The sequence below is a fragment of the Amblyomma mixtum genome, chromosome 6 (assembly GCF_055824585.1).
Source record: "Amblyomma mixtum isolate Tamu chromosome 6, ASM5582458v1, whole genome shotgun sequence".
Lineage (NCBI taxonomy): Eukaryota > Metazoa > Arthropoda > Arachnida > Ixodida > Ixodidae > Amblyomma > Amblyomma mixtum.
The window spans coordinates 25534972-25562627 of NC_143017.1; the positions used below are offsets into that span (position 1 = coordinate 25534972).

Genomic DNA, 27656 nt, shown 5'->3' on the forward strand with positions numbered 1-27656 from the left:
TTAGCTAAACTGTTACGGAAGCGCAGGTTGTCTTGAATGCGGGCTGTCGATCCGGGAAGATGGTTCCAATCTGCTGATGAACGGGGAATGGACGACTGAAAACAAGCTTTTGTTTCGTGCGACGTTATACCGACTTTGTGAAGGTGGTCTAGCCGTGGAGAGATGAAAGATGGAGGAGATATCATTTCATCGCGTAGAATGGGACAGTTGTAGAAAATTTTATGAAATAAACATAACCGTGAAAATTTTCGACGGTAGGCTAAAGGTGGGAGGTAGAGTGTATTTTTCATGGCGGTGACACTTGCAGTACGATTGAAGTTAAGTAGGATGAAACGGGCGGCGTTATTTTGTACAAACTCGAGCGCATTAATTGATTTTGCGCAGCTGGGGTCCCAAATTGCAGATGCGTATTCTGGTTTACTACGGACAAGGGTTTTATATAACATGAGTTTTAGGGAAGTAGGGGAATTGGAGAAATTCCGGCGTAGGTAACCTAGCATGCTGTTGGCGTTGTTGATTATGGCGTTAATTTGGAGCGGCCAATTTAGAGAGGAAGATATATGAACTCCGAGGTAGCTATATGACGTGACGACCTCTAGTATAGTATTATTTAGACAATATGCACCTGTAGTAGATGATGTGCGGGAGACACGTAAAACTTTGCATTTAGAAGAATTAAGTTCCATTAACCATAAGTTGCACCATGCTGAAATAGAAGATAGGTCATTCTATAGAGCGCACACGTCGTTAGTGTCGTTAATTTCGCAAAAAATTACGCAGTCTTCAGCAAATAAGTGTATGTTCGAGGTTACGCAAGTAGGTAGGTCATTAATATAAATAAAAAATAAAAGAGGGCCTAGAACTGACCCCTGTGGCACTCCAGAATAGTCGGGGTTTGATGGAGAAGTGGCGTTGTTAGCAATTACGAATTGAGAGCGGTTGCAAAGGAAATATTAGATCCGGGAAAAAAGCCTCGGATCAAGGTTCAGTTTGCTTAGTTTAAAAGGTAGTAATTTGTGGCATACCTTTTCGAAGGCTTTTGCGAAATCGAGAAAGACGCAGTCAGCTATTGAGCGGCGATCAAGGATGAGATTCAGTTTATGCGTGAATTATGCTAAGTTTCGCAAGACAGTCACCTACGAAAACCGTGCTGCATGTCTGTAAAAAATGAATTTGATTCCAGGAAGTTCACGATACCTGTGTATAATATGTGCTCCAATACTTCACATGGAATGCTTGTTAAAGATATGGGACGGTAATTAAAGGGTGAATTCTTGTTGCCTGATTTATGGATCGGGACCACCTTCCCGACCGTCCAGTCAGCAGGCAGAGCACCGGTGTCGAGGGACTGTTGGAATATCTTACAAAGCAAGACTTAAAGCTCGCCCTCGAAACAAACCACCTGTGTTGGCAATATTCCCCTCGGAGCGAGAAACCCCTGTTGAACTGCAGATTATGCCATTCAAAACTTTTGAAAAAAAGGGGATAGTCATTGGATGCACAGGTATGGCAGTAAGGAAATCTTTTGTTCACAGGATGAGCGATAGCCTCCTAGTCCAGGTGCCCCGTTGCAGGGAGGCTGGTTTCAAGGACTCCGTCTTGTCTCGTGTGCCGGAAAAATCATAAGGACATTGAAACCCTCCAAGCAAGACTCGGAGCAGTAGATTAGTCCGGATTAAAGGCGTAGAAAAGTGGCGGTAATGCCATAAGTCCACTTCCTCTCACACAGGTTTGAGAGAGTGGGGGCCAGATATGGTGCCAATTTTATGTTCTCAGCTCCTAATAAAGTGGGCAAGGTGGGAGCAGCTGTCCATAGAAAGAGAGAAGGAATAAGCAAAAAGGCCGGATGCAAAGTAACCCATCAAAACACGTTCCTTTCCTGTAAGATTGAAGCTGTATATAAAAATAATTTATCCCGTGGCCGTACATATAAAGGGCAGACAGGACGCTGCATCAACGTGAGGCTTTTGGAGCACCTAAATTCTTTAGAAAAGAAGTCTACAAACCTGGCAAAGCATTGTTTCGGGTGTCAGTGTATACTGTTCTTTGTTGACACCGAAGTCGTGTCTATTTATGATGATCGCAGCACAAGAGAAGTGGCAGAAGCGTTTCATATTTTAAGGAAAGGAAATGGATGAGTTTGTCAGCCTTCCGTAGCTTTATCATCCAAGGAAAGGGGCCTGATAACCAGGGATTAACAACGGAGATAATCACACGTGCGTCGAGGGCCGCGTTTGAGCGCGGAGTGATCGGACGCGTGGTGCATCGGCTCCGTCGATTTCTCGGCTGGAACCGCGGTAACCTGATGTAACGCCTATCAAACCTGTGCGACTGCTACCGTGAAGTCAGCAGGATCCTGGAGAACCCGATCACACCCAGGTACGCTGAATTTTCGGCCATTTCGAGCAACCCTCCGCATCACCACGTAGCGGTCGAGCTAAGCCTAACGGCTCCGGCTCCTCCGCCGCTGGCTGCGGAGACGCCTGCCGGCCAACCTCTCAACATGGCTTTACCTGAACAACGCGGATACGACCCCACGACTTTGTCGTGGTCATCTGTCCCTGTAAGCCAGCCAGATGACGGCCCATCCACCATTTCGGCGCAGCAAGCTGCCCTTTTCCAAGTCGTTGAGAGCCGGCGCCGCCGCCGGCAAAACGCACGAGGAGCGGCAACACCCAAGACTCCTCTCAACAATTCAACAACGGGAGACGCTCGCGCTCCGTCTTCTACACCTCCACAGAAGACTTCTTCACCAGTCTCGAAGTGGACTCCCAAGCCAACGGTCAGGATGGACCCTGACGACTACGTGGTCGTGCTGCAGCCACGCAGTACGGTCTCCCTCAAGACGGCCTTCCAGCAAGGTGAGCTCGGCGCTGCCATTTCGCAACTCATCGGTAGGCAGCACATGAACACCATCACCATTTCACCAAATTGGGAACAGAACATCATCGTCTGTGGCACGCAGAACCCAGAAGTGGTTAAAAAGCTCCTCATGGACATTCAACTTAACACCAGCAGAGGATCGCTCGCATTTCACGGCCACCTCAAGCTCACCGGTGATGTGTGTCGCGGTGTGATATCTGTTCACAACTTAGAAACCAGTGAGTCACTAAAAGATAATGTGCAGTGGCGCGGTGGTGAACTAGTTCATGTGCGCAAGCTGGGACAATCAAACGTAGCTGTGCTGACTTTCGAGGGACGCACTGTTCCGCGTTACGTCCACTATAACGCAGAACTGACTCCCGTCAAGGAGTACAAAAAAACAGTGCCAGCGTGCTACCGTTGCGGCACACTGGGGCACCGGGTGGACAACTGTCCCACCCCGGTCAAGGAAAGATGCGGCCTTTGTGGCCAAAACGTGGGGCTTGGTACTGAGGGGATGGCCCCCCACGTCTGCAATCCTATCTGTTTAATCTGCGGGGGCCCGCACCTCACCAGCTCCCGCGAATGCACCGCGAAATTCATCAAGTTGCCGCAGCCAGGGCCCAGGACGCCACCCAAGGGAGCCAATGCCGGCGCTACACGGGGAGGGCGGCAGCGAAACAACCAGAAGACGCCACGGCGTGGCGTGATGCCTCCCCCTGGAAAGACAGCAACAGTAACGCCACCACCCGGAGCAGCGGAGTTCCCAGCTCTCAGCGCTTCATCTGGCGGCGCAGCCTGCAACCAACCCAAGGTAGGCAGCTGGGCGAGGGTCGCCTCCTCTCCTTCCCCTCCTCCCTCCTCCCCCACCAGCACCGCCGAGACACAGGAACTCAAGCGCGAGCTCGCCCTCTTGCGAGCTCAAAACGAAAAACTAGCCAGCGAGCTTAACTCGCTCAAATCCCAATTCCATACTCCGCCCGCGTCGAGCGACGAGGCAGAAAACATAACAGACAGGGAGATCCCTCCTCCTATGGAGAGCCGCGCCGCGGCCCTGGAGACCCGGGTGACCGCAATTGAAACACAATTGGCTGACCTCCCCAAAATTATCCATGACACCATCGCGCGTCAGGTGGAGAGTGTCATCGCACAGGTGACACAAGCCGTAACGCACATTATCCAAAAATGGATAAAAGATAATCCGCGCGTCCTTAAACGCGTAGGACCCATCAGGGACGCTAACCGCCCCTCAAAATTCAATAGAGCTATTCCCGATGAGTTTGACTTTTCGGAAGACTCCTGCACGTCTGCGCCGGGCACTAGCGGACTGGGGAGTCTTAACAACGTGACCCCACCCTCCGCCTCCGACCATGGCCCCCAACCCTAAGTCGCGAGCAAGAACAACTCAGCCGCTTACACTAACGCAGTGGAACTGCCGAGGTCTCAAGGACCACAAGAAGCGGACTCATCTCCGCCTCTATCTTGAGAACCTTGAGTTCCTCGTCGCCGTGGTTGCCCTTCAGGAACCCGGCGCCGGTGCCAAACTAACAAACTACACTACATTTCAACACAACCCGCAGACATGTATACTTGTTCACAAGCGATACACTGCGCAGGAGGTCACACTTCCCACAACACCGTCTTTCCCATACACGATGGTTTCAGTGCTGCCCCTAAAGCGGTCTGACCCACCTGTACACATTCTAAATATTTACTGCCCACCGAAACTTAAGAACGTCACGTTCAATGAAATTTTCACTCAAGCTATGCAGGTGGCGGGTAGGGATCCCCTCCTAATCGTCGGCGATTTCAACGCCCCGAGCAGGCTATGGGGATACCCCCGGGAGGACAGACGTGGGAGGAAGCTTGCGGAACTTCTTTCCACACTTGGACTCACCCTGCACACTGACCCCGCCAACCCAACACGTGTCGGCAATTCCATTCAACGAGATACTTGCCCGGACCTCACATTTACACGCAACATACGACATGCCGACTGGCTGAATACAGAGGACACTCTAGGTAGTGATCACTGTATAATCAACACAACCATTTACATGCGTCCCCTGAAACGCCCACTAAAACAAGCTCGTATCCCTGACTGGACGACTTTCCGCACCTCTCTACCTATTGTAGACCCCCTCCAGTCGGGATACGACGCCTGGTCCAGATCGCTCACTTCTACACTCACACAACACGAACAGCAGATACAGCTTACAGAAACACAAACAGACGTGGACAACCACCTTCTCCACCTTTGGGAGGCCCGTCGCAGCCTCACGAAGCGATGGAAGAAACAGAAACATAACAGACGCCTAAAGAACCGCATCCTCGAACTCACACAACAGGCAGCGGAATATGCTACTCAGCTAGCCGACACTAACTGGGTGGACCGGTGCAACGCGGCTGCTCGCCAGATGTCTGGCCGCAACACGTGGCGCCTGTTCCGCGCTCTCATCGATCCAATACAAACACGCACGGAAACCCAACGCCAATTACATAGGGCCTTGCACAACTTTACAAGAACGACAAAACAACTAGCGCACACGCTCAGGGATCGCTACCTGTGCACCACTAAGGACCCCCGGCAGGCGGCGTACTCGTATGCAGGCGAAGAGAACACGGAGCTGGACAAACCGTTCCAGCTCCACGACCTCCGGGCGGCCTTGAGCAAAATGAAGCGGGGCACTGCACCCGGGCGCGACAAGGTTACGGTCAAGCTCTTGGCCAACCTTCCCGACGCAGCCTACGCCGCGCTCCTGAGGACGATTCAGGCACGAACGCATCGGCCCGACGCTCATCCTACTTTTCGTATTACAGGTCTGTAATACTGTTTACTTGTACACACATTTTGTAGTTTGTGCCTGGGTCGTCCTGAAGCAATGAGTGATGATGAAGGGTCCGGTACCCCGTCTAACACGAAAGAAAAGAGTGAAAAGCTATTCGACAAGGCTCCAACTACTGTGAAAGAAGTTGGAAGTTTTCTTGTGAAGCTTAATAGCAAGTTGGAAGCCTTGGGAAAGAACCTGAACCATGAGCTTGGCACCCTGCGGGGATCAGTCGAATTTATGAATGAAAGTTTTGAAGAATTTAAGAAAGAACTGGCCGAGTCTCGTCGGGAGATAAGCGAGCTTAAGGAAGAGCAGAATTATCTAAAGCATGAAAACAGTGAACTTTCGAAACAGCTGCAGCGTACTAGAGCAGAGCTAACTGAACTTCAGCAGTACAGTCGGAGAAATAACCTTGAGTTAAAAGGCATCCCTACTACTGACAGCGAGTCACTGACAGGCATTGTCTCCGCTCTTGCCACGAAGGTTGGAGCAGAAATAACGGTGAACGATATTGACCTCGTGCATCGAGTGCCAACAAAAGACAGGAACAAATCAAATATCATCGTTAAGTTCAGGTCAAGTGATGCCCGTGATAAACTGCTCGAATCGGCAAAAAAAACTCGCTTAATCACATCGGACCTTGGCATTTCTGGATCAACATCCGTGTTCGTAAACGAACATCTTTGCCCAGAGTATAAAGTGTTGCTTGCTAGGGCTATAGCGGCGAAGAAACTTCACAACTGGAAGTATGCATGGGTATCTCGTGGCCGGATCTTGGCGCGAAAAGCAGACAACTCGGACGTGATCCGAATTTCTACAGAGGCCGACCTCGGCCTTATAGTCTAGTTCACTCAAAATGCTGACTGTACGAACCACTCATAAATTTTTCACGTCAAATGAATCACGCACCATACTGCATTGCAATGTAAGGAGCATAGCTAGAAATTTTGACGGCCTTTGTACGTTTCTAGCAGAGCACAGCTTTCTTTACGATGTTATAGCCATTACGGAAACCTGGCTGATGCCCGGTGAAAGCTATAACATTCCCAATTATGTATTTCTATCCCGTCCCCGCATTTCGAACAATCGAGGAGGAGGGGTAGGTTTGTACATTAAAAAGACCCTTGTACACTGCGAATGTCCGTTTCTTAACGCATCGGTCAGTAGCAGTTCGGAATTTCTATTTGTTGAACTTGAAGGTGTCATGGTTGGTGTTGTTTATAGAGCCCCCCACGCAGATCGCAGTAAGTTTGTGAATGATCTTGAATCTGCTTTTATACACGTAACCGATATGAACAAAAAAGCAATCATCGTCGGCGATACTAATATTGATACTTTAGGTGCCAACCACAGTGAATACACTGACTTGTTATTTTCATATGGATTTACGAATCTTATCTCTACTCCGACCCGAATCGCAGGTTCCAGCTCGACATGCCTCGACCATGTTCTATGCAATTTCGTGCCACCTAGTTATTTGGCTGGGGCATATGATACGGCAGTGGCAGATCACTTCGCAATTGCCTTCTTATACCGCGTAGACGATAGAGATAGACGTAGAACTTCTGACAGCACGTGCGAACATAGGAAGAAAATTGACTATCAAAAATGCGCACTCAGGCTCTCTGAAATGAGCTTTGCAGACCTCGCCGATATGAATGCCAATGAACACTGCTGCAGCCTTGTCGATAGAATTAAAGCTGTGATAAATGATTGTAGTTTTACGCAGAAAAAAACGTACTATACACATCCAGTGTGCCCTTGGATGACAGCAGCTGTGCTAAACATGATAAAAACGCGCGATCACTGGCACACCAAAATGAAACAAAACAGAGGGAACGCATATTATAGTGCTCAGTATAAGATTCATAGAAATAAAGCTGTTGCTACCATGCGTGTACAGAAGAAGCTATATTTTAGTAACCAAATAAACGCATGCGCCGGCAATTCTAAGAAACTCTGGGCTGCAGTGAACTCGATAATTCAGCCTACTTCATCAAACCGAATACTTCCTGACCTGGCCCTTTCCGCAGATAAACACCTGCTATCAGATCAGTTTAACGATCATTTCTGCTCAGTGGGTGCTGATTTACGTTTAAGTATGGGTCTCACAGACGAACCTTCTCTGCCTGAGTATCTTGAAAAGACCTTCGGTTTTATAGAAATAAGCAGTGACGAAGTAATGAGTGCACTTAATTCAATGGATGCCACTAAGGCCACGGGTCTCGATGGTATTCCGGTTTCCATAATTAAAAACAACAGTGGCGTCCTAGCTGCCACCTTAGCCTCTTTATTTAATAAAGCGTTTCTGTCCGGCATCTATCCTGATATTTTGAAGCTCGCCAAGGTAGTCCCTATCTACAAAAGTGGGAATCCTAATGAACTCGGAAACTATAGGCCGATCTCAATCCTTAGCTGTATCAACACTCTCTTCGAAAAACTATTGGCTAAAAGAATTACGCAATTCCTGACTAAAAATGCAATTCTGTCAACGTCCCAACATGGTTTTCAGAAATTTAGATCGACCACCACGGCTGTGCTTTCTATAACTGACTCAATCAATGAAGCACTCAATAATAACAATATTTCTGTTGGTGTATTCCTGGATATTAAGAAGGCATTCGACACTGTGGATCTCGATATTTTATGCAAGAAACTAGAACGATATGGGTTCAGAGGTGTATCACTTGATTTCTTTAGAAGCTATTTAACTGGGCGACGGCAGTGTGTTATTATTGACGAACACGCGTCAAGTTCGCGTCCTATTTCCGTAGGTGTTCCGCAGGGCTCAGTACTGGGGCCTATACTTTTTACACTCTACATAAACAACTTACCCGATTGCCTAATAAATACCCGTGCCATTATGTACGCCGACGATACCTCATTGTTGGTGACTGCTAACTCCGTTGAAACAGCCAAGCATATTTTAAACTCAGAACTTCAGAGAGTCAATAAATGGTTTTTAACAAATAGACTCACTTTGAACATAGGCAAGACTAAATATGTTATATTTGCATCCCCTCATAAAAAATACCAGAATACCTGCTCCGCAATATCGATAGGAGATAAAGAAATTGAAGAAGTTAAAACTATTCAGTACTTGGGTGTAATCTTAGACGCTGCATTAAACTGGAAACCGCATATCGAAAAATTGCGCAGCAAACTATCTTATGCATGTTTCGTTCTGGCCAAAGCTCGGCGACATTTCGAAATACACACACTAAAAACAATATACTTTAGCTTTTTCCAATCCCAATTAACTTACTGTATAGAATCATGGGGGTTCACTTACATCACTTACATTGAACCTGTTTTACGCCTGCAGAAGCGGGCACTGAGAATAATGACTTGTACAACACCGTATACGCCTTCTCGCCCTTTGTTTTTTAGACTCCAAATAATGCCGGCATTGCAGCTTCGAGATTTTCGCGTTGCACTACTCGTACTAAGAGTCCTCTCCGGCACCTCCCCCTTTCCTTTGAACACATTCCATAGAGCCCCAACTAACAGCCGTTCAGCAGCACAGGGAAGATTTCTGGTTCCTACATCTCGCAATGACTATGGCCAGCGCCGCTTCGAGTATCAAGGGGTAAAAACTTGGAATAAAATCCCCTCTGCAGTCTTTGCAACGTCTAATCCTTATATTTCACTGAAGACCTTTTTTCTGTCACAAATAATTACCTGATTTACAATGCAAATTGCTTTGTGATTGTTTCTTATTATTCTCTGTAGTGTCTATGTTGGGTTTGCCATTTATATGTCATTGAATAATCACTTCTAACGCAACTGCGTTTATTTTGTATAAAGAATGCTGTTCCTGCCTTCATGTTTTTTTTTTTTTTGCACACTCTTCTATTTTTTTTGTAGTGAGCCCTCTTGTATTTCTGTAATTTGAACGCTCTTGCTTGTACGCTTTGCATTTTTCCACCATTCTTATGTGTATTATTTTGGCATGCATATAGAGAGCATTTGTCCTCACTAATATCTTTGCTTTTATTGCATGGATCCATAACTAGCCTTTGGCTAAGGATCCAGACAGTGATGTTATGTACTGTGCTGAAGAAATGATAATAAAAAGAATTGAATTGAATTGAATACAGAACTTATCGAAATCTTTCGGTCATCTCGGATTCTAGTACTTAAAACGGTAGCGTATGGTGAAGAATTGCGATTATTTCTGTGGATTTCGTATGCAGGCCCGATATAACCTGTTTTCTGCGCTCATTACGGCAGTGTAACAATCTAGGAATGAGAGAACTTCCACATAGGGAAAAGTTATCGTCACAGAGCCTTTTTCTTCACGCGCATTCGTAGCACGGCATTCCTCATTAACAACCACTTTCGCCAATGAGTCTCCTACTTGGTCTCCAGTTACTGCAGTATGCTTTAGGTTAATTCTAAATAATACTGTTCAGAGCACTGGGAACAGGAGAGCGTCCGTAGATGTCCTTCACTGGTTGCGTAGATCGCTTCCGCAGTCTCGATGGCTGCTTCATAAGCCTGCTGCACCCCACAATTTCTAATTGCATTACTTACTAGTATTCCAGCTCATACATCTCAACAACGGAAGCCACTTTACAGTTTACATCGTCCAAACTGCCAGCGAAGCTGAATGGCGTGTTCACTCTTGCTGCTTCGAGGTGTAGAACTGTCTGCGAACTCCTCTAGGGACCCAAGGGAGTTTGCGTATGGTACTACTCATTCAGTTTCTTAATTTCATTAACCGAAGTGCACAGGAAAAAGCCACTCCACTACAGCTTGAGGAGTGCCGTCAAATAATTTGTGGAAATTCAAAGAGACGAAGCTTTATGTGCGTTCACTTACTCCAATATTAGGGATAATGACAAATCCCAAAGGTTTTTCTTTTTTCAATTTCATTCCCATTATTTTATTGGTCCCAAAAAATATACAAAACATCATCATAAATGTACAGACGAGGGTCCCAAAGTCAGACTGCACCGGGACCCTCGATAAATCAATAATACAAGAGATCATTTGAGCATTGTTAGCGGATAAATACAAAATATAGGAAATATCAAATCAATACTTCATTACAAAAACAGTCAAAATCACAATAACGCAGGTAATATACACAAAAAGAGAATAACACATCGGCATTCCAATAAAAATACTTTGAGCTTATTTTTGAATTCAGGCAAGGGAATTGATGTTTTTAGAGTAGGTGGCAGTGTGCTCCAAAATGAAATTGCTTGAAAAGATGACGTCGAAAAAAGAAAAAAAAAAGAAAAGAAATACATCAATAGCATTTGGGACGGAGAGACTCCTCTCCCTCTCGATTGGAAATCGGCTCTCGTGACCTTTATTCCGAAAGCCGGCAAACCTATTGATGTGGAGAACCTTCGCCCCATCTCCCTCACGTCTTGTGTCGGCAAGCTGATGGAGACGATGGTGCGCGACAGACTCTCCGATTTTCTAGAAACACAGCACACTTTCGCGGACACCATGTTCGGTTTTCGCCCTCACAAGTCTGCACAGGATATACTTCTGCAGCTTCACCACGACATCTTAGATCCTGTCGAATGTCCCCACAACGACAAGGTGGTCCTGGCCTTGGATCTTAAAGGCGCATTCGACAACGTCAAACACGAAGTAATCCTGGACCACCTCAGTAGCACCAACTGTGGCCACAAAACATTCAACTACATAAAACAATTTCTTACAGATCGTCAAGCCTACATACGCATACAAGATGCGGAACACGGGCCATACACCATCGGCTCGAGGGGAACACCTCAAGGCGCGGTCCTGTCTCCCCTCCTCTTCAATTTGGCAATGCTTCATCTTCCCTCCAAATTGTCCTCTTTGCCCGGGATACATCACGCTCTTTATGCGGATGACATTACAATCTGGGCCACGCAAGGTAACCTGGGCCACATGGAATCCTGCCTGCAAGCAGCGGCGACCCTAGTCGACGACTACGCGGCCTACTGCGGACTCCAGTGCGCCCCGTCTAAATCAGAATTTGTGCACATACGTCCCTCCCCTCGGGACACAACTCCGCTTTGCGTCAGTCTCCCCTCGGGACCGATCCGGGAGTCCAAGGAGATCCGCGTCCTTGGTCTCTTCATACACCACCAACGCAGAGTCGACACCACCCTAGCCAAACTTCGCACGGTGGGAGACCAGGTGGGCCGCATGGTCCGCCGGGTCTCCAACAAGCGGGGCGGATTACGAAGCAAGGATGCACTGCGGCTTGCCCATGCTTTCGTAACGAGTAGAATCCTCTACTCAACCCCCTACTTGCACCTGCGCAAACATGATGATGACCAACTGGAGGTCATCCACCGGAAAGTCATCAAGCGGGCTCTCGACCTCCCGGTCACCACGTCCAACCAGCGACTTCTGGCCTTGGGCGTGGTGAACACATTTCGGGAGCTTCGAGAGGCCCACTTAGTCAACCAATACACGCGTCTTGCACAGACCACGTCCGGTCGCCGCCTCTTGGACCGGCTACACATCAAACATGACTACCATATTGAGGAAAGGGAGAGAGTGCCAGCACCCTGGAGACGCGCCCTCCGGGTCCGACCCCTTCCCCGCAACATGTCCAGAGAAGACCATAGCGGTCGTCGCCAGGCGCGCGCGGAAGCGTTGGCGCGATACTATGGTAACCAACAACATGTGTATTACGTGGACGTTGCCGGCCCACACCACGGGGTGTGGTACACGGCCGCAGTCGTACACAACACAAACACAGTCAACGGGCTCACTTTCAAAGCCTACAGCGCAACACACGCGGAGGAGATTGCCATTGCTCTTGCTCTCACTACTCCCAAGTCGAAACACATCATCACCGACTCGCGAGGGGCCTGTCGGAACTACGAGTTGGGCTGGGCTCCCCCGCTTGCCTGGCGCATACTGGAATATAGCTGTCGATCTGAAGATCCAACTCCACGCAACCTGATTTGGGCCCCCGGTCACCAGGGTCTCCAGGGAAACGAACAGGCCGATCAGGCCGCCCGCGCACTCTCTCCCCGGGCTATCTCCCTGTCCTTGGAAGGGTACTCCCAATCAGACAATCTGGCCATTACATTCAAACAAATCACCGATTACTACAAGGAGGAGCACCGGCGCTACCCGGCCCCTTGTAAGGGTCTGGATCGCGCTGACGAGCGCCTCCTCATCAAAATTCTTACTAACACTGTACTGTGCCCGGCGGTGCTTAAACATTTCAATACATCCTTTGATGGCGCGTGCCAGTTCTGTGGGGAGGTGGCTGACACCTTCCACATGGTTTGGGCGTGTCAGTCAAACCCATCTATCCCCCCCAACCCCAACCCCACCAGAGAGGACTGGGAGGCGGCCCTGCTCGGCTGTCAGGACCTAAAGACCCAAAAGGCCTTGGTTCACCGGACGCGGGCGGCGTTGCTTGCCAATGGGGCCCCGGAATAGGGGCTCCACCTAGCATTGTTAGGGGAAAGGGCCAATAGGGCCTACCCCAATCAGCTCTCTGTAAATATTTATTGCATTATAAATGTTTTTCACCACCACCACCACACGTGCGTCCACGAGGCAATTTTTTCAGATGTGACTAGAGCACATATTTGTTTGACAATGCTCATGCGCGCAAGCTTGATGCTTTTCTTGAAAAGCAAGCATGATCTTTTCTATAAACCCGGTTGAAACTCAGCGCCTCGTGTGTCCTTTTCGTAGCTGCTTTGTCCGTAGCGCTGTTTCATGAATAATTATGCAAAACCAACACGCCAAAACTGCCGTTCTTCTGCGAAATGCACCCCTAATATTATAATAAGGGAGTAATGGGCTTGCCGTTCCGGGTAGCTCAATTGGTATAGACTGACTGCTCCGGTGAAGCGGTGGTCCCGGGTTCGAAACCCGGACCAGGACGAATTTCTCTTTAACTACGAAGTTTCTGAGAAAACTGTTAGCCGTATGTAGCCGTATGGCTGCGCTCGGGTGGATGTCAATGAGTAATTACTCCCTTATTACAAATCTACTCCACCTTGGGGGATTCCCCGACAACATTTGACCAACACTATTCCCACTTCGACTTATTGATTAATTCGCTCTCGCCCTTCCATAAGCTTGCCGTCCCGGTTAGCTCATTTGGTAGAGCGACTGCTCCAATGAAGCGGTGGTCCCGGGTTCGAACCCCGGACCAGGACGAATTTTTTCTTTATCTACAAAGTTTCCGAGAAAGCTGTATAGCTTTCCTTTGTGACCGTATGGCAGCGCTTGGGTGGATGTCAATGAGTAATTACTCCCTCATTACAAATCTACTCCACCTTGGGGGATTCCCCTAAACAATTGACCACCCCTACTATTAAGGTGCCATCACATGGACAGTGCAAAACCATTCCTCCCGCACTGACTATGCTCTAATGGCAATCTCTGTTTAAAGCTCCATCTACTATAGTTATCGATGCAGATGGTGCTGGCAACCTCAGCTTTGCCCACAACCGACGCTGACTCCTTTTCACAAAGGCTATCGGAAGGCCAGGGGCCAGCAGCATGCAAAAACGCGTTGGACAACTGATCCTCAACTATATTACACGGCGAATAACTTTGGGTTGGGCGGGTTGTATGGTGCCTAAGAACACCACCAGAATAGTACCGTCAACGAGCAAAGGCCGGGTGGTCTAAATTGGCAGATGTAATCAGACACCGCAGAGAGGTCAGAGGCTGCATCGGGGGCTAAATAAAACTATTTATTATGATATTGCGGCTGTAGCCTGGGAGTCTTACCAAGCATGTAAGGCCAACAGGACGGAAATTGGAACGAGCAGCATCTAGGGTAGCCACTGAGACAGCAGTAGCGATGCATTTTTGCTGCTATTTTACTTTTTGTTGCTCGTGATGATGCATGTCTTCTGGTTACGTTTTGCCCTGTATATTTGTAATTGTTTTTACTTTTCTTCTTGTATTACGCGTTGTATTTAACTAATTGTTCTTATTGTACTTAATCTGTTTTTTTTACCCCCTTACTCAATGCCCTTGTAGGCCATGTAAGGTATCTTTAAATAAATAAATAAATAAATAAATAAATAAATAAATAAATAAATAAATAAATAAATAAATAAATAAATAAATAAATAAATAAATAAATAAATAAATAACACAACTGAGCTTGTTCAACCGAATATCGACTTCCTCAACATGCGTTTTAGGCAAGAGCTGGAAAGGGCAGGCCAGAAAGCCCTAAACGACTATGGAGGAAGATAAAAGCACAAGGATCTCACCCGGGAGGCCTTCGGAAAGGATAGAGATGGACCGGCTTATGTGTCTCTTCTGGAAGACTGGCTACAGTCTACTCAGAGAGCTGGGGTTACAACTGAAACATTTCATGACTATCACGGGCTAGTCCTGGGCTGGCAGACATAAGGGACCACATTCAGGCCAACAGAACGGAAGTTGGAACGAGCAGTCTCTAAGGTAGCCACTGAGACAGCAGCATAATGCGATGAAATTCTAATGAGATTAATCAGGAACCTGGCTCTTCAAGCGTGATGAAGATGGGAGACTGTGTAAACAAGGCCTTGGGATAATTGTGCTGACACAATACGTCGAAATTGCCGAACAAACTCTGAGACCACTGTATTCACCATTTCTTGATATCTCGTGGTCCTATGACTGCGTCGACATACAGTTGTTGTGGGGCATTCTTTGAGAACTGGACTACAATGAGGATTATGGGGCATTGGTCAGGGCACCACGCACTTACATTGTTGCAGTAGTGGCTTGGGGCCCGTATCCACAGCATCAGTTACCATGCGACAGGCACATGCTAAGGGCGATCAAGTTGACATACGTGATGGAAAATTTCTGACATGTAGAAGAAGATATAAGAGGGCCCTATGTACAAGAAATAGTTGCAGGTAAGGCGCTTAATTGGGCTAGTTGGTTTAAGGATGCCGACATGATATCGGGTGCTAAAAGGACACGGACACAGAAAGATGCGACATGACACACAGTTGCATGTCTAGCGTGTGTACTTTCGCATCATTTTGTGTTCGTGTTTCTTTAGCGTTAGTTGCCATGTCGGCATCCGTAAACCAACTAGCCCACTTAAGAGAGAGAGAGACTTGGCTTAAGTGCGACAGAGTTGCTCACTGTTCCCGCTGTTGTACATGCTGTGTGTGGTAGGCGCAGCACAAAGGCTGGTGGCATGCGGCTGTGTTTTCACCTTGCAACACCTCTTGGAGGGCCAAGCCGCAGCCCGAGAGATCATCGCAATGTATAATGTGCAAGAAATTGTGCTCCTTGGGAATACAATCTAAGAATTCGAACAGCTCTTGAACATACGTGATGCAGCCATTAGCTCCTTCCGGTTGCGTTTCAACGAACACAGGCAAGTGGTCATGGAGTGCAGGCAGGGGAACTACCGATTGCTCCATAAACATTGCAGGAGGCGCCCTTACAGCTAATGGAGCACAGGAAATACTTGCGTGTGCAATTTAACAGTGAACCCAAACATTTGGAAGCTCTCCACCTTTCCTTTCATTAAATTACTTTCCCTCTCTCTCTAAATATTTGAAGGAGCATGAGAAGAATAGCTCAAGGTGGACGCTACCCGGTACAAGGGCATAGAGTGCGACCACATGCTCTGGTCACTGAACAGTATGAAGTGGTGAGGGGCGTGTGTAAGTTGGTGGCGGTCCCTCGACTCACTTATGGGAACGCTGCTATTTGCGCCTCGTCGGGAGCAAGGGAGTTCCTGGAGCGGTTTGCTCAGGGTGTGCCTAAGCACGTACCTATGGAAGGTATCCAGGGCTATGTGGGATGGTCCATGTTCATAGCGCGAAAAGCTGTTGCTAATTACATTCTAATAGCGACTATGTCGTTTGCCAGGCCTCCATATTGCACTCCAGGTGTGGGCTCAAGCCAGATACACCAGCTGCGCCACGCGTCAGCAGAAACGTACGTTGACTCTCCGAGTCCAGTACAGCCTCTCTACAGTCTGTATAACGGAACCAGGGTCTGTCCGCGCCGAGGGCCATTAGCCGCAAAGGCTCACTGCTAAGTGTAGCAGGCTGAGATAGTGGAGTCGGTAGTGGCGGCCAGGGAAGATACCCTGGCACTGTACGTTGAGAACAAATAGTACAGGGCGAAAGGTGACTACTTCGACAACTTCAGGGGCAGTCACCTGCTTGCGGAAGCATGCTGTGGTGCGCTCAGAACACGGCCGTGGCGAGCACAAATCACGGCCATCTTCCAGACAGAATATCCTTTGTGCGGGTACGCGGACGAAACGCTGCAGCTTGCTGGGGTTGGATGTGCTGAAATCCTACCACGCGCCACTTCGGACTGCCAGGTGCGCTTGGCTTCAGCCAGAGCTACGACATGCAGACGATAGAAACGACGGAACGCTGCTCGAAAAACTGGTGGGGCTTTGGCGCAATGCCGCGGTTTTGGCCATAGAGTATAGCGTCCACGTGCAGCTGTGGACGACTATTTGATAATTGTTTTCTTTTCTCTCCGTTGTTTTCAATGCGTTAGCATTGCTACCCTTATTCTGGAAAAATCTGTCCATCAGTTGTGTGACGCCGCCGTCACCCTCCGGGAGGCTCGGCCCTCTACCCACCTACCTGTGCTCTCCACCGACCACACCCACCACCAAACAACCCGCCTGCATCCTCTAGAAGCTTCACCCGCCACCCGCCATCAGCTACCCAACTTATCCTCCAGAACCCCTCCATCCACTATCCACCCACCTTTGCCCTAATTCTACCTTCTCCGTCCAGAAGCCGCAACCCACCAGCAGCCAACTCACGTTCATAGTAAAGCAGCTTTACCCACCACCTCCGACCTACACCCTCTAGGGGGATCTACCCGTCCACTGACCTCACCCTCCAGACGCCCACACACGAGAAGCTCACGCCTCACTGGAAGAAAAAAAAAGCGAAAGTGAAATACAGTTCAAACACGCAACGGGAAGGCAATTTTTATAGAACTGAAAGGTACAACCGTGCTACTAACGTGGATTTGTCGCATCTCATCATTTGATCGCCTGCGAATTTTTCTGGCCTAGGCATGCGTTACGCCCCACAGTCCACCCGTTTCAAAGGGCATAGACCACCACCATCAGCTCTGTCGTAAAGCCAGCCATCCCGCCTAAAGCGCACAATTGCTATAAAATGATAGAAACTGATAAGTGGTGACAATTTTTTTCATAAAAATTAAAAAAAAGAAGCAGGTCTTGGTCATTGGATTGCCGAGTTATATTAAATAAGCCACTCTACCTGACAACAGACCTTTTATAATCTTTAAAAGGTCCGAAAATGAAATACAAGTATTGCTACTATCGGCTGTTTTCTCAAGCAAACTGAATGGTGTGATGATTTTTTTTTTTGGTGTGGGGATCTTTGAGGCTAGGCGAAATCGCGGCTAACTTACAAACGTTGATCATGGCGTCTTCTTCGGCCGTGACGTTGCGAGTTTGAATAGAGTGGCGAGAAAATAAATACTCGATCTTTAAATATAACTTTTTCACAAGACCGGAAAATCTGAAAAATCGCTTCTAGTTTGCACGGCCGCTACTAAGTGCACCTGAACACGCAGATTTTCGGTAGATCCCATTGATTTTCTATGGCGATCGGAAATAGTTGCTATGAGTGCAGGACAGTGGCGGTCCCAGCGATTGGTTCTAGGGGGGGCGGACTGACTTCCATATACAAAACAATAAAAAAATAAAAAAACGATTTTTTATTTACACTCTATTTGTAGAACAATTTTTGTGCACTTTGTTGTTAAAAAACGGTTACGTGAACAATATTCATTTGTAATTCATATCTATTTATGATTTATGTATGAATATTGCTCACGTAACCATTAACCTATATAATTAATATATATTTATGCGGTGGCCTAATTTCGATTTTGGACAAACTCTTGCGGCCCGCGTACTGTGCGATGTCAGTTCACGTTAAAGAACTCCAGGTGGTCGAGATTTGCGGAGCCCTTTGTTACGGCGTCCCTCATAGCGTGAGTCGCTTTGGGACGTTAAACCCCTATAAAGCACACAAACAAAACAGATATATTTATCTCACAATATTTCAAATTGAATGATAGTGGCAGTCATGAAGCGAAAAAGTAACTGTGAGGTCACGGCAGAACCACGATACCTTGACAGTCAAGTACGAATTGAACTCGTATAACTACCAACCTGTTATATAACTAATACTGTTGTAAGAGAGTATTAGCTTGCATGACTTACTATAGCAGTAGGAAACTGCTGTGAAAAATGGCAAATGTCTTTGCATATTGTTAAGTGTACGGTCATGCGTTTCCATAGACGCTCCAACGTAATACTACATAGCTACTTTATCTGCGGTTCTCGTTTACCTACTACTAAAGCATACAAATATCTTGGATTGCACCTGTCTGACGATCTTACGTGGTAAACGCACCTCAACCACATCACTGCAGCATCCAGCCGATCCCTTGGCTATTTTCAACGCTCAATGAAGTTTGCCCCAGCACATGTAAAATTACTAGCCTACACAACATTAATGCGCACAAAATTAGATTATGCAGCCGTCACTTGGAACCTACAAGAGGAATTCCTTTCTGCGAGCATAGAAGCTATCAAAATCACGCCATTAGATTTGTTCATGCCGAATATTCATCCTACACAAGTGTAACCGATCTTAAGAACCGATCCAGCTTGCCATGATTAAAGCAACGTCGAAAACTAGCCTGTTTCTACTATTCTATCGTTTCTACTATTCATTTTCGTTAAGCTCCCTGTTAAGCTTGCGTGCTTTCAGCTCGTCACAAAAACAGTCAACAGGTGTCATACCCTTGCCCAAAAAGCGAAACATATGCGCAGTCTTTCTTCATTCCAACAGTAAAAGACTGGAACGGCCTTCCCAATGCCGCTGTAATAATAAAAGGAACGCTTGCATTCAAAGATAAGCTTAAATCTTTAGACACATTTTAGGTTTTCGTGTACCTTTCCCCTCTAACGCTGACCTATTGCACTTTGTTTTATTATGCGGTTGTTACTGTTCTGTAATCCGTTATGGAATTCTTACCCACCGTTCAGCGCTTCTTCCTGTTTTTTATTCTTGTCTTGTTTTTTCCTTTGTATTCGAAATCATTTGAGCGCTGTGCATTTTGATTTTCTGAGCTGTTTGCCTGTTTCATTTGTATTTTGAACCTTGATGCTGGCATTGTACATAATATGTTAGTTTTTTGCTGATATTTCTGCAAAAACCACCTCTCCTTTAATGCCCTTCTTCTGGGGACATTGAGGTACTAAAATAAATAAATCACTAATTCTGTAGAACGTAGAATTGAATGAAGTAAGGCAGCTAACATGGTGAACGTACAATGTTGGGGACTACTTGGCGCATCACAGACGAAAAGCTTTTCATTTCTACGTCAAAAATCACTTTTCGCCCAATGAGAGCGCGAAAACGAACGTTCAGGAAGATGTGCAAAGGCTTTTTTTTGGGGGGGGGCGACTGCCCCCTCCATCCCCCCCCCCCCCCCCCCCCCCCCTGTACCGCCACTGGTGCAGGAAGCATTTTATATGTCAGATTTTGCAGCGATGAGGGAGTATCGGCTATCGTAATCATGTTCGGGCAGAATTCCTGGGGACTCTCTCCGTTTCTAAAAAATTCGAGATCACTGCGGTAACCCGCACTGGAGTAGTGCGAAAGCAGTGACGCCTCCTCATTTCAAGTTGCTTTTTTGTTTTTAATTGGTTCTTTAATTACCCACTTCATTCACAGTTAATTCATTTTAACTACCCCTTAATTCACAATTAATTCATTTCAATTCCCCTAATTCACAGTCAGCAGCAGGAGCTGCTGACTTTTGTAATCGGCTCGTCAGAAGCGTCGTATCACTGACAACAATCAAAAAGGCCGTTTCCTGTCCTGACCATAGTGTTTTTTCGGGCTGAGTAGCAGCTATAGCTGTCGTCGTGGCGAAGTGTGCCTTTACAATCTGGGCCCAGAATCCTTGTCTCTGTTTATCACTCCTACATTTTATGTACTATCGGGGACAAAAGTGGTATATACTCCACGCGGCGGAACCCGCAGCAACGGAAAACTGTGATATTTTAGCGAGCTAAAGCACGAAACATTGAAACGACCCAAGCGACATGACTGCTGATAATAAAGGCCACTCATTGGCTGTCTCGATCCCAGATGCCGCGTGTATATGACGTTGCAGCGCAGTTTTCCGTTGCTCCGGCTCCCGCCGCGTGGAGTATACCAATTTTTTCCCCGATAGTACATTATCGTGAATAAACAATAGCTCGTGCTCTGAAAGAAAAAAGTATGTAAACGCGTGCTAAACGCGGACCGTGTGTGATCGTTTTCGACTCCAGGCTTTGGCAGGATTTTTTTGTTTGCTACTGTCTCTTTTTCTGAAAGCACTTGCTAGCAGCTAAGCTCTAGTTATAACCAACGAGGGGATTCGAGTGAACTGTGCTGCGTCCTGCCTTTGCAAAAAGTGTAATCATGTTAATTTGTTCAATCAGCGGAACTCTGTACCCCCGTACTGCCGGCAAGCAGGATTCTCATTTAATCTGTGACTGGACAAAACAAATAGGCTGCCACGACCAGGTAAACGTAACATTGTCGTAACGCGAAAGGGAAGATTATGTTAGCACGCATCAGAATCAGAATCAGAATTTTTATTAGTCAATCATTCGAACAATATGCAATGATATGCAGAAGGAGGTCCCATAGTCGAATGACTGAAAGGGGACCTCCTGTTCATAATAACATTGAGTTAAGTAAACTATGTGCAGCATTTTAAGAATGAAAGATGATACGGCTGTGCTGTCCGTGTAGCTCTCCAGTGCACGCATGATAAATTTCCTTCTGTTGCATGCCTGATACAGAAATTCGCGTAAATTTTTTCAGTCTTTCATATTTCTCGTAACCGTGCCTACAGCATGGCTACTCGCACATAGAACATTTGCTAACTGACTAAATCCACGCCTAGGTCACTGCGACATGAAGACCCGCAGGCGTTTTCCGCTCATCCTTCATTCCATGATAGCATTGTGTCATGCTTGCGAATGCAAGGACGACACTAGTCGAATTGTGCCTACCGTGGTTTTACTTTCAGTCTCAGAAAGCCTCATAGCAATGAGGCTTCTCACTCACTCACTCACTCACTCACTCACTCACTCACTCACTCACTCACTCCCCTCACTCACCTCACTCACCACCTCACTCACCTCACTCACTCCCCTCACTCACCTCAATCACCACCTCACTCACCTCACTCACTCCCCTCACTCACCACCTCACTCACTCACTCACCTCACTCACTCCCCTCACTCATCACCTCACTCACCACCTAACTCACTCACTCACTCCCCTCACTCACCTCACTCACCACCTCACTCACTCACTCCCCTCACTCCCCTTACCTCACTCACCTCAATCACCACTCACTCACCTCACCTCACTCACTCCCCTCACTCACCACCTCACTCACTCACTCACCTCACTCACTCCCCTCACTCACCACCTCACTCACTCACTCACCTCACTCACTCCCCTCACTCATCACCTCACTCACCTCACTCACCACCTCACTCACTTACTCCCCTCACTCCCCTTACTCACCTCACTCACCTCAATCACCACCTCACTCACCTCACCTCACTCACTCCCCTCACTCACCACCTCACTCACTCACTCACTCACCTCACTCACTCCCCTCACTCATCACCTCCCTCACCACCTAACTCACTCACTCACTCCCCTCACTCACCTCACTCACTCACCTCACTCACCACCTCACTCACTCACTCCCCTCACTCCCCTTACCTCACTCACCTCAATCACCACTCACTCACCTCACCTCACTCACTCCCCTCACTCACCACCTCATTCACTCACTCACCTCACTCACTCCCCTCACTCACCACCTCACTCACTCACTCACCTCACTCACTCCCCTCACTCATCACCTCACTCACCTCACTCACCACCTCACTCACTTACTCCCCTCACTCCCCTTACTCACCTCACTCACCTCAATCACCACCTCACTCACCTCACCTCACTCACTCCCCTCACTCACCACCTCACTCACTCACTCACCTCACTCACTCCCCTCACTCACCACCTCACTCTCTCACTCACTCACTCACTCACTCCCCTCACTCACTCACCTCACTCACCACCTCACTCACTCACTCACCTCACTCACCTCACCTCACTCACCACCTCACTCACTCACTCACTCACCTCACTCACTCCCCTCACTCCCCTCACTCATCACCTCACTCACTCCCCTCACTCCCCTCACTCATCACCTCACTCACCACCTAACTCACTCACTCACTCATTCACTCACTCACTCACTCCCCTCACTCACCTCACTCACTCCCCTCACTCATCACCTCACTCACCTCACTCACTCACTCACCTCACTCACCACCTCACTCACTTACTCCCCTCACTCCCCTTACTCACCTCACTCACCTCAATCACCACCTCACTCACTCCCCTCACTCACCACCTCACTCACTCACTCACCTCACTCACTCCCCTCACTCACCACCTCACTCTCTCACTCACTCACTCACTCACTCCCCTCACTCACTCACCTCACTCACCACCTCACTCACTCACTCCCCTCACTCACCTCACCTCACTCACCACCTCACTCACTCACTCACTCACCTCACTCACTCCCCTCACTCCCCTCACTCATCACCTCACTCACCACCTAACTCACTCACTCACTCATTCACTCACTCACCTCACTCACTCACTCACTCCCCTTATGCTGAATTCCAATGGCAGATCGAGACCGCTCCGTCTGATCGCGTACGGAGCGCGTCGGAGCGCGTAGATTTGCCACCTCCCAGTTTGCGATTGGAATGCCAGTGATCCCTCGGGAGCGCGACGCCAGCGCCGCAGCGGCGACCGCGGAAACTAGGCGCGCCGTCGGAGCGGACGCCCTGCTAGCTTCGTGTTCGAGTGCGACAGGAGTTGCGCGAGGCGCGATCTCCGCGTTGACAGACGCCGTCTCGGCGAAACAAAAAGGAGGTAGTACGAAGGCCGTAATGTAAAACCAAAACCAAAGCGTATGGACAGTCCACTCTCCGTGAACACGCGAGTATGCGGCCGCGGTCTTCGGAGAGCCGGTGAGCCCATAGAGTTTCTTACTATTACCTAGAGGGAAAGCTGGCAAGCCGTCTATGGGAGTTTGCATGGAGACCCCACGTGACCACCTCAGCCACCATGGGCGCTCAAAGCATCATGGGGCGGTGAGCTACTTGTTGCGGAACTGTAACTTTTGGCCAAAAAATAATAAAAAAATAAAGCTGTCTGATAACTACAAACGTCCTAACATTCAATATCTTGTCTAATGATTGCAACAAACGAGCAGAAAAGCATTTAAGTGCAAAGTTTGCCTAAAATAAGACATGACTAGCTTTCCTATTGGCCAAGTGATGAACACTAAAAAAACTAATATTTCGTAATTAACAGGCGCACTTTTAAAAGTAAATATGTTTTCAAAAAATATGTTGTTGTTTAGATACTTTAAGAGGTTTTTTAATGGCATTTCGGAAGAGTAAAACCTTTTATTGGCGTCGTGTGTCGTCGCGTCTTCACTACTATGGCTTTTGCACACTGCGTTCGCGCGAAAGTCGTCTGCGCACACACGAACTACGTTTTCGGAATGAAACGCCTTAGTACTGCCACTCTGTGTTCCCGAAAAACTACGACTGTGCCGCAACAAGTAGCTCACCGCCCCATGATGCTTTGAGCGTCCATGTTGGCTGAAGTGCAGCGCCGCCAGCTTTCCCTCTAGGTAGTAGTAAGAAACTCTATGGGTGAGCCTGTCCCTACCGTTCACGAAAGAAGTGGCGGACGACGCGCAGGCAAGTTGCTCGCTGCTCGATTTTCCAGCCTTGCGACTGCGAGACGCAAGCCGCTGAACCAATCAGCGAGACAGTCGAGCTTTCGGCAACGACGCCGCCCGCGGGCACGCCGAGCGACGAACTGCGCTGCCCCCCGGCCAACGTTTCTCCCTGGCTGCCGTAGTCGTCGCTAAGCCTAAATGTTTTTCATCGATGCCGCAGCTGAGGGCGCTTCGGAATTGGCCAGCGCTGTAGTAAAGGTGCTACTCGCGTCACCGTTTTACTGTGTTCCTCGTCTCATAATAAAATAAAGACATGATCGATTTCTGCGACGCCTCCAACAGCGGAGCTAGCAGACAGCAGGCCAGCCGCACTGGGCATCGGGAAGAAATTTGCTTGTATCGCAGTTATCACTTCTACCAGCAACTCGGTATTGGCCAACGATCCTCAAAAATGATTCATTTGTTACATTCCTCTACTCCAGGGCTTGTTATGAACGCGAACAAAGAATATTAGCGCATTTTTCTGACGCCGGCGGCAGGCATATACAGGCCGGCAGCTTCACACTCGCTGTCCGTTTCAGACGAATCTTCACTGCTGGACTCTGAGCTTTCAGTGCCCGAGTCGGAACTGTCACTTCCATGAAGCAAAATTAGTGCCGCACGGCTCGAAGCAAGATCACTGCCGTCCACTGTTGAGTGGAAAGTGCCCGTCTGTCCCGGCTCACCACGTAGCGACGACAGGAACGAAGCGGCTGCTGCCGGTCGCGACAGGAAGCAGACGCGGCGGAAAAAAAAACGTCACGCGAGGTTCCGGTCAAATCTGCCGATTTCGGCGGATCAAGTATTGCTGCTCCACGGAGCGATCCGGGATTTACGCCTGATCCCGATCTGCCATTGGAACATACAACTCGCGCTCCCATTTTACCATTGGAATACGACTGATCCAAACCGAGCAGAAAAACTTGATCCCGATCTGCCATTGGAATTCACCATTACTCACCTCACTCACCTCAATCACCACCTCACTCACTCCCCTCACTCACCACCTCACTCACTCCCCTCACTCACTCCCCTCACTCCCCTCACTCACCACCTCACTCACCACCTCACTCACTCACTCACTCACTCACTCACTCACTCACTCACTCACTCACTCACTCACTCACTCACTCACTCACTCACTCACTCACTCACTCACTCACTCACTCACTCACTCACTCACTCAACTCAACTCAATTCAACAACTCAACTCAACTCAACTTTCTCACCTCAACTTTCTCACTCATTCGCTCCTTTTTTCGTGCCGTAAGAGTGACTCTAGTGCTGGCTTGATGTCAATTTCCTTTTCTAGTCATTGAGTTGACGTTATACCGACGCTTGTCAGTCGAAAACGCATCTCTCCTCCGCGGTCTTCGCTGCGCGTAATGGAAAAAAAGCGCGAGACGTACAGCGTAACGTGGGAGCCCAATATTCCTAAATCGGGTTTTGTGGTCCCATTAATTCAAATTAAGCAACAATAAACACAACATCCCTCGTGGGATTCATCTTCAAAGGCGGGCTTTGATATGTGCAAGGGACACCACTTAGCGGCGCCGGTGTTGAGCCCGTGTCCATAGTTTAAACGTACACGAAAGTTGTTTCGTTATTCGAAGGGTGCCAACAGCCCTCTCTCCCACCGCGCAGGCTACCGCGTCCTGCGTTCACTGGCGGACAACGCAGGCATCTGGGTTCCGGACTACGGGTCGTACGTGCGGTGGAAACGAGCAAAGGCAAATGGAAAATCGACGGGCCCGACTTCAGCGGAGCTGGAGCACTCTTCGCCAACGTTGCAGGCTCTGGACGAGGAAAGTGACAATGATTCATTGGCGCTCATCGAACTCTCCGCAGCCAAGGGGCATGACAGACCTCAGGAGAGGGAACTGACGCTTACCATGCAGACATAGCGAACGGTGTGATCAAAACTCTCCGCACAGAGGGACGGGCAGATATTATAATACACTGACAACGCAACCTCTGCCGACTACTAAATAAGAGATTAAATGCATTACAACTCAATAGAATGACACTTGAAGAATGATTTCAACAGCTACTGCGAACTATTGTTCGGGTTTCAGGAAAAAATTAAAAACATTTGCCCGTTGTCCGCACCACATACTAGCATTCCCGGCCTGCGCCTACCATTTACACCTGGATCTTTCGTGCTCTCCTATTGGTTCGTCGCTGCACGGACTCTGCGTCATCAGTGAGCGGTGCGGAAACTTGTCGTTGAGCATTCGCCATAACCTTGACAGACTGCAGCACTATGGTCGCTTGCAGACTGCCGCACAACGTCATTTTTTATTACGGAAAACGCAGGTGGGCGAGATGCATGTAGACTATTTATTAGCCCCTAAACCTTCACATTCACCGGCGAAGATCCGAAAGCGCCTTACAGAGAAATGGAGAGGGGCACAGTTGGCTCGTCGCCTACTCTGCATGAATGGTTAGTGTTAGGGTTAACGAGTTTTCGGTGCCGACCACGCGATCCGATCGGCTATTAGCTTTCATATAGAACTCTTGTTTTGGATGCAGGGAGTTTAACTGCAGTGAAAAAAAAGAGGAAGAAGTTTCTGGTTATGTGTAGGACTATAAAAGTTCCCAGAAAGACAGCTACCCCTTATTGGCATGGTCCACTCACGATCCTTCTCATGTGGTATCAGCCCGAGACGTCAGCTGGAAAACGTGTTATAACATCTCAAGGCTTTGTGCGCGGTGAGAAAAAATAGCTCCATTTCTCGAAATATTGAAGCGAAGTGCAGCGTTTCATAAAATACTGCGCAAGCTGTCGCCACACTGCGTAGAACTTTAATGTGTTAACCTTGGATATAGCGAACTTTCGTGTGTTACTTCGGAATAACGAACATAAGTATGCCAGCTCAGATATAAAAAAAACTTTCATGTGTTACCTAGGCTATAATGAACGTAAGGGTGCCATCTCGGATATACAATCGGGCCCACTCGTAACGAACCTGACGGTCACAGGGATCGCGTTCGTTGTATCCAAGGTTCGTAGTAAGTGGACTTCCTCTGTTATAGCGAAGACTTCAAAGTCAGGCAAAAGTGGCATTCCTTTCATGAAATGTATGCAGATCTGCTTCT

General features: G+C 48.0%; 1 protein-coding gene across 1 annotated transcript in view; it reads left to right on the top strand.

The window, feature by feature from the left end:
• The window catches only part of LOC149338450 (uncharacterized), a 63656-nt gene extending 37195 nt beyond the window's left edge, over positions 1–26461 (top strand). The window contains exon 3 of the mRNA XM_089550743.1: positions 26202–26461. Coding sequence (XP_089406869.1) covers positions 26202–26461 — 260 coding nt within the window. The remainder of the gene's footprint in view (positions 1–26201) is intronic.
• The last annotated feature ends 1195 nt before the right edge of the window (positions 26462–27656 follow it).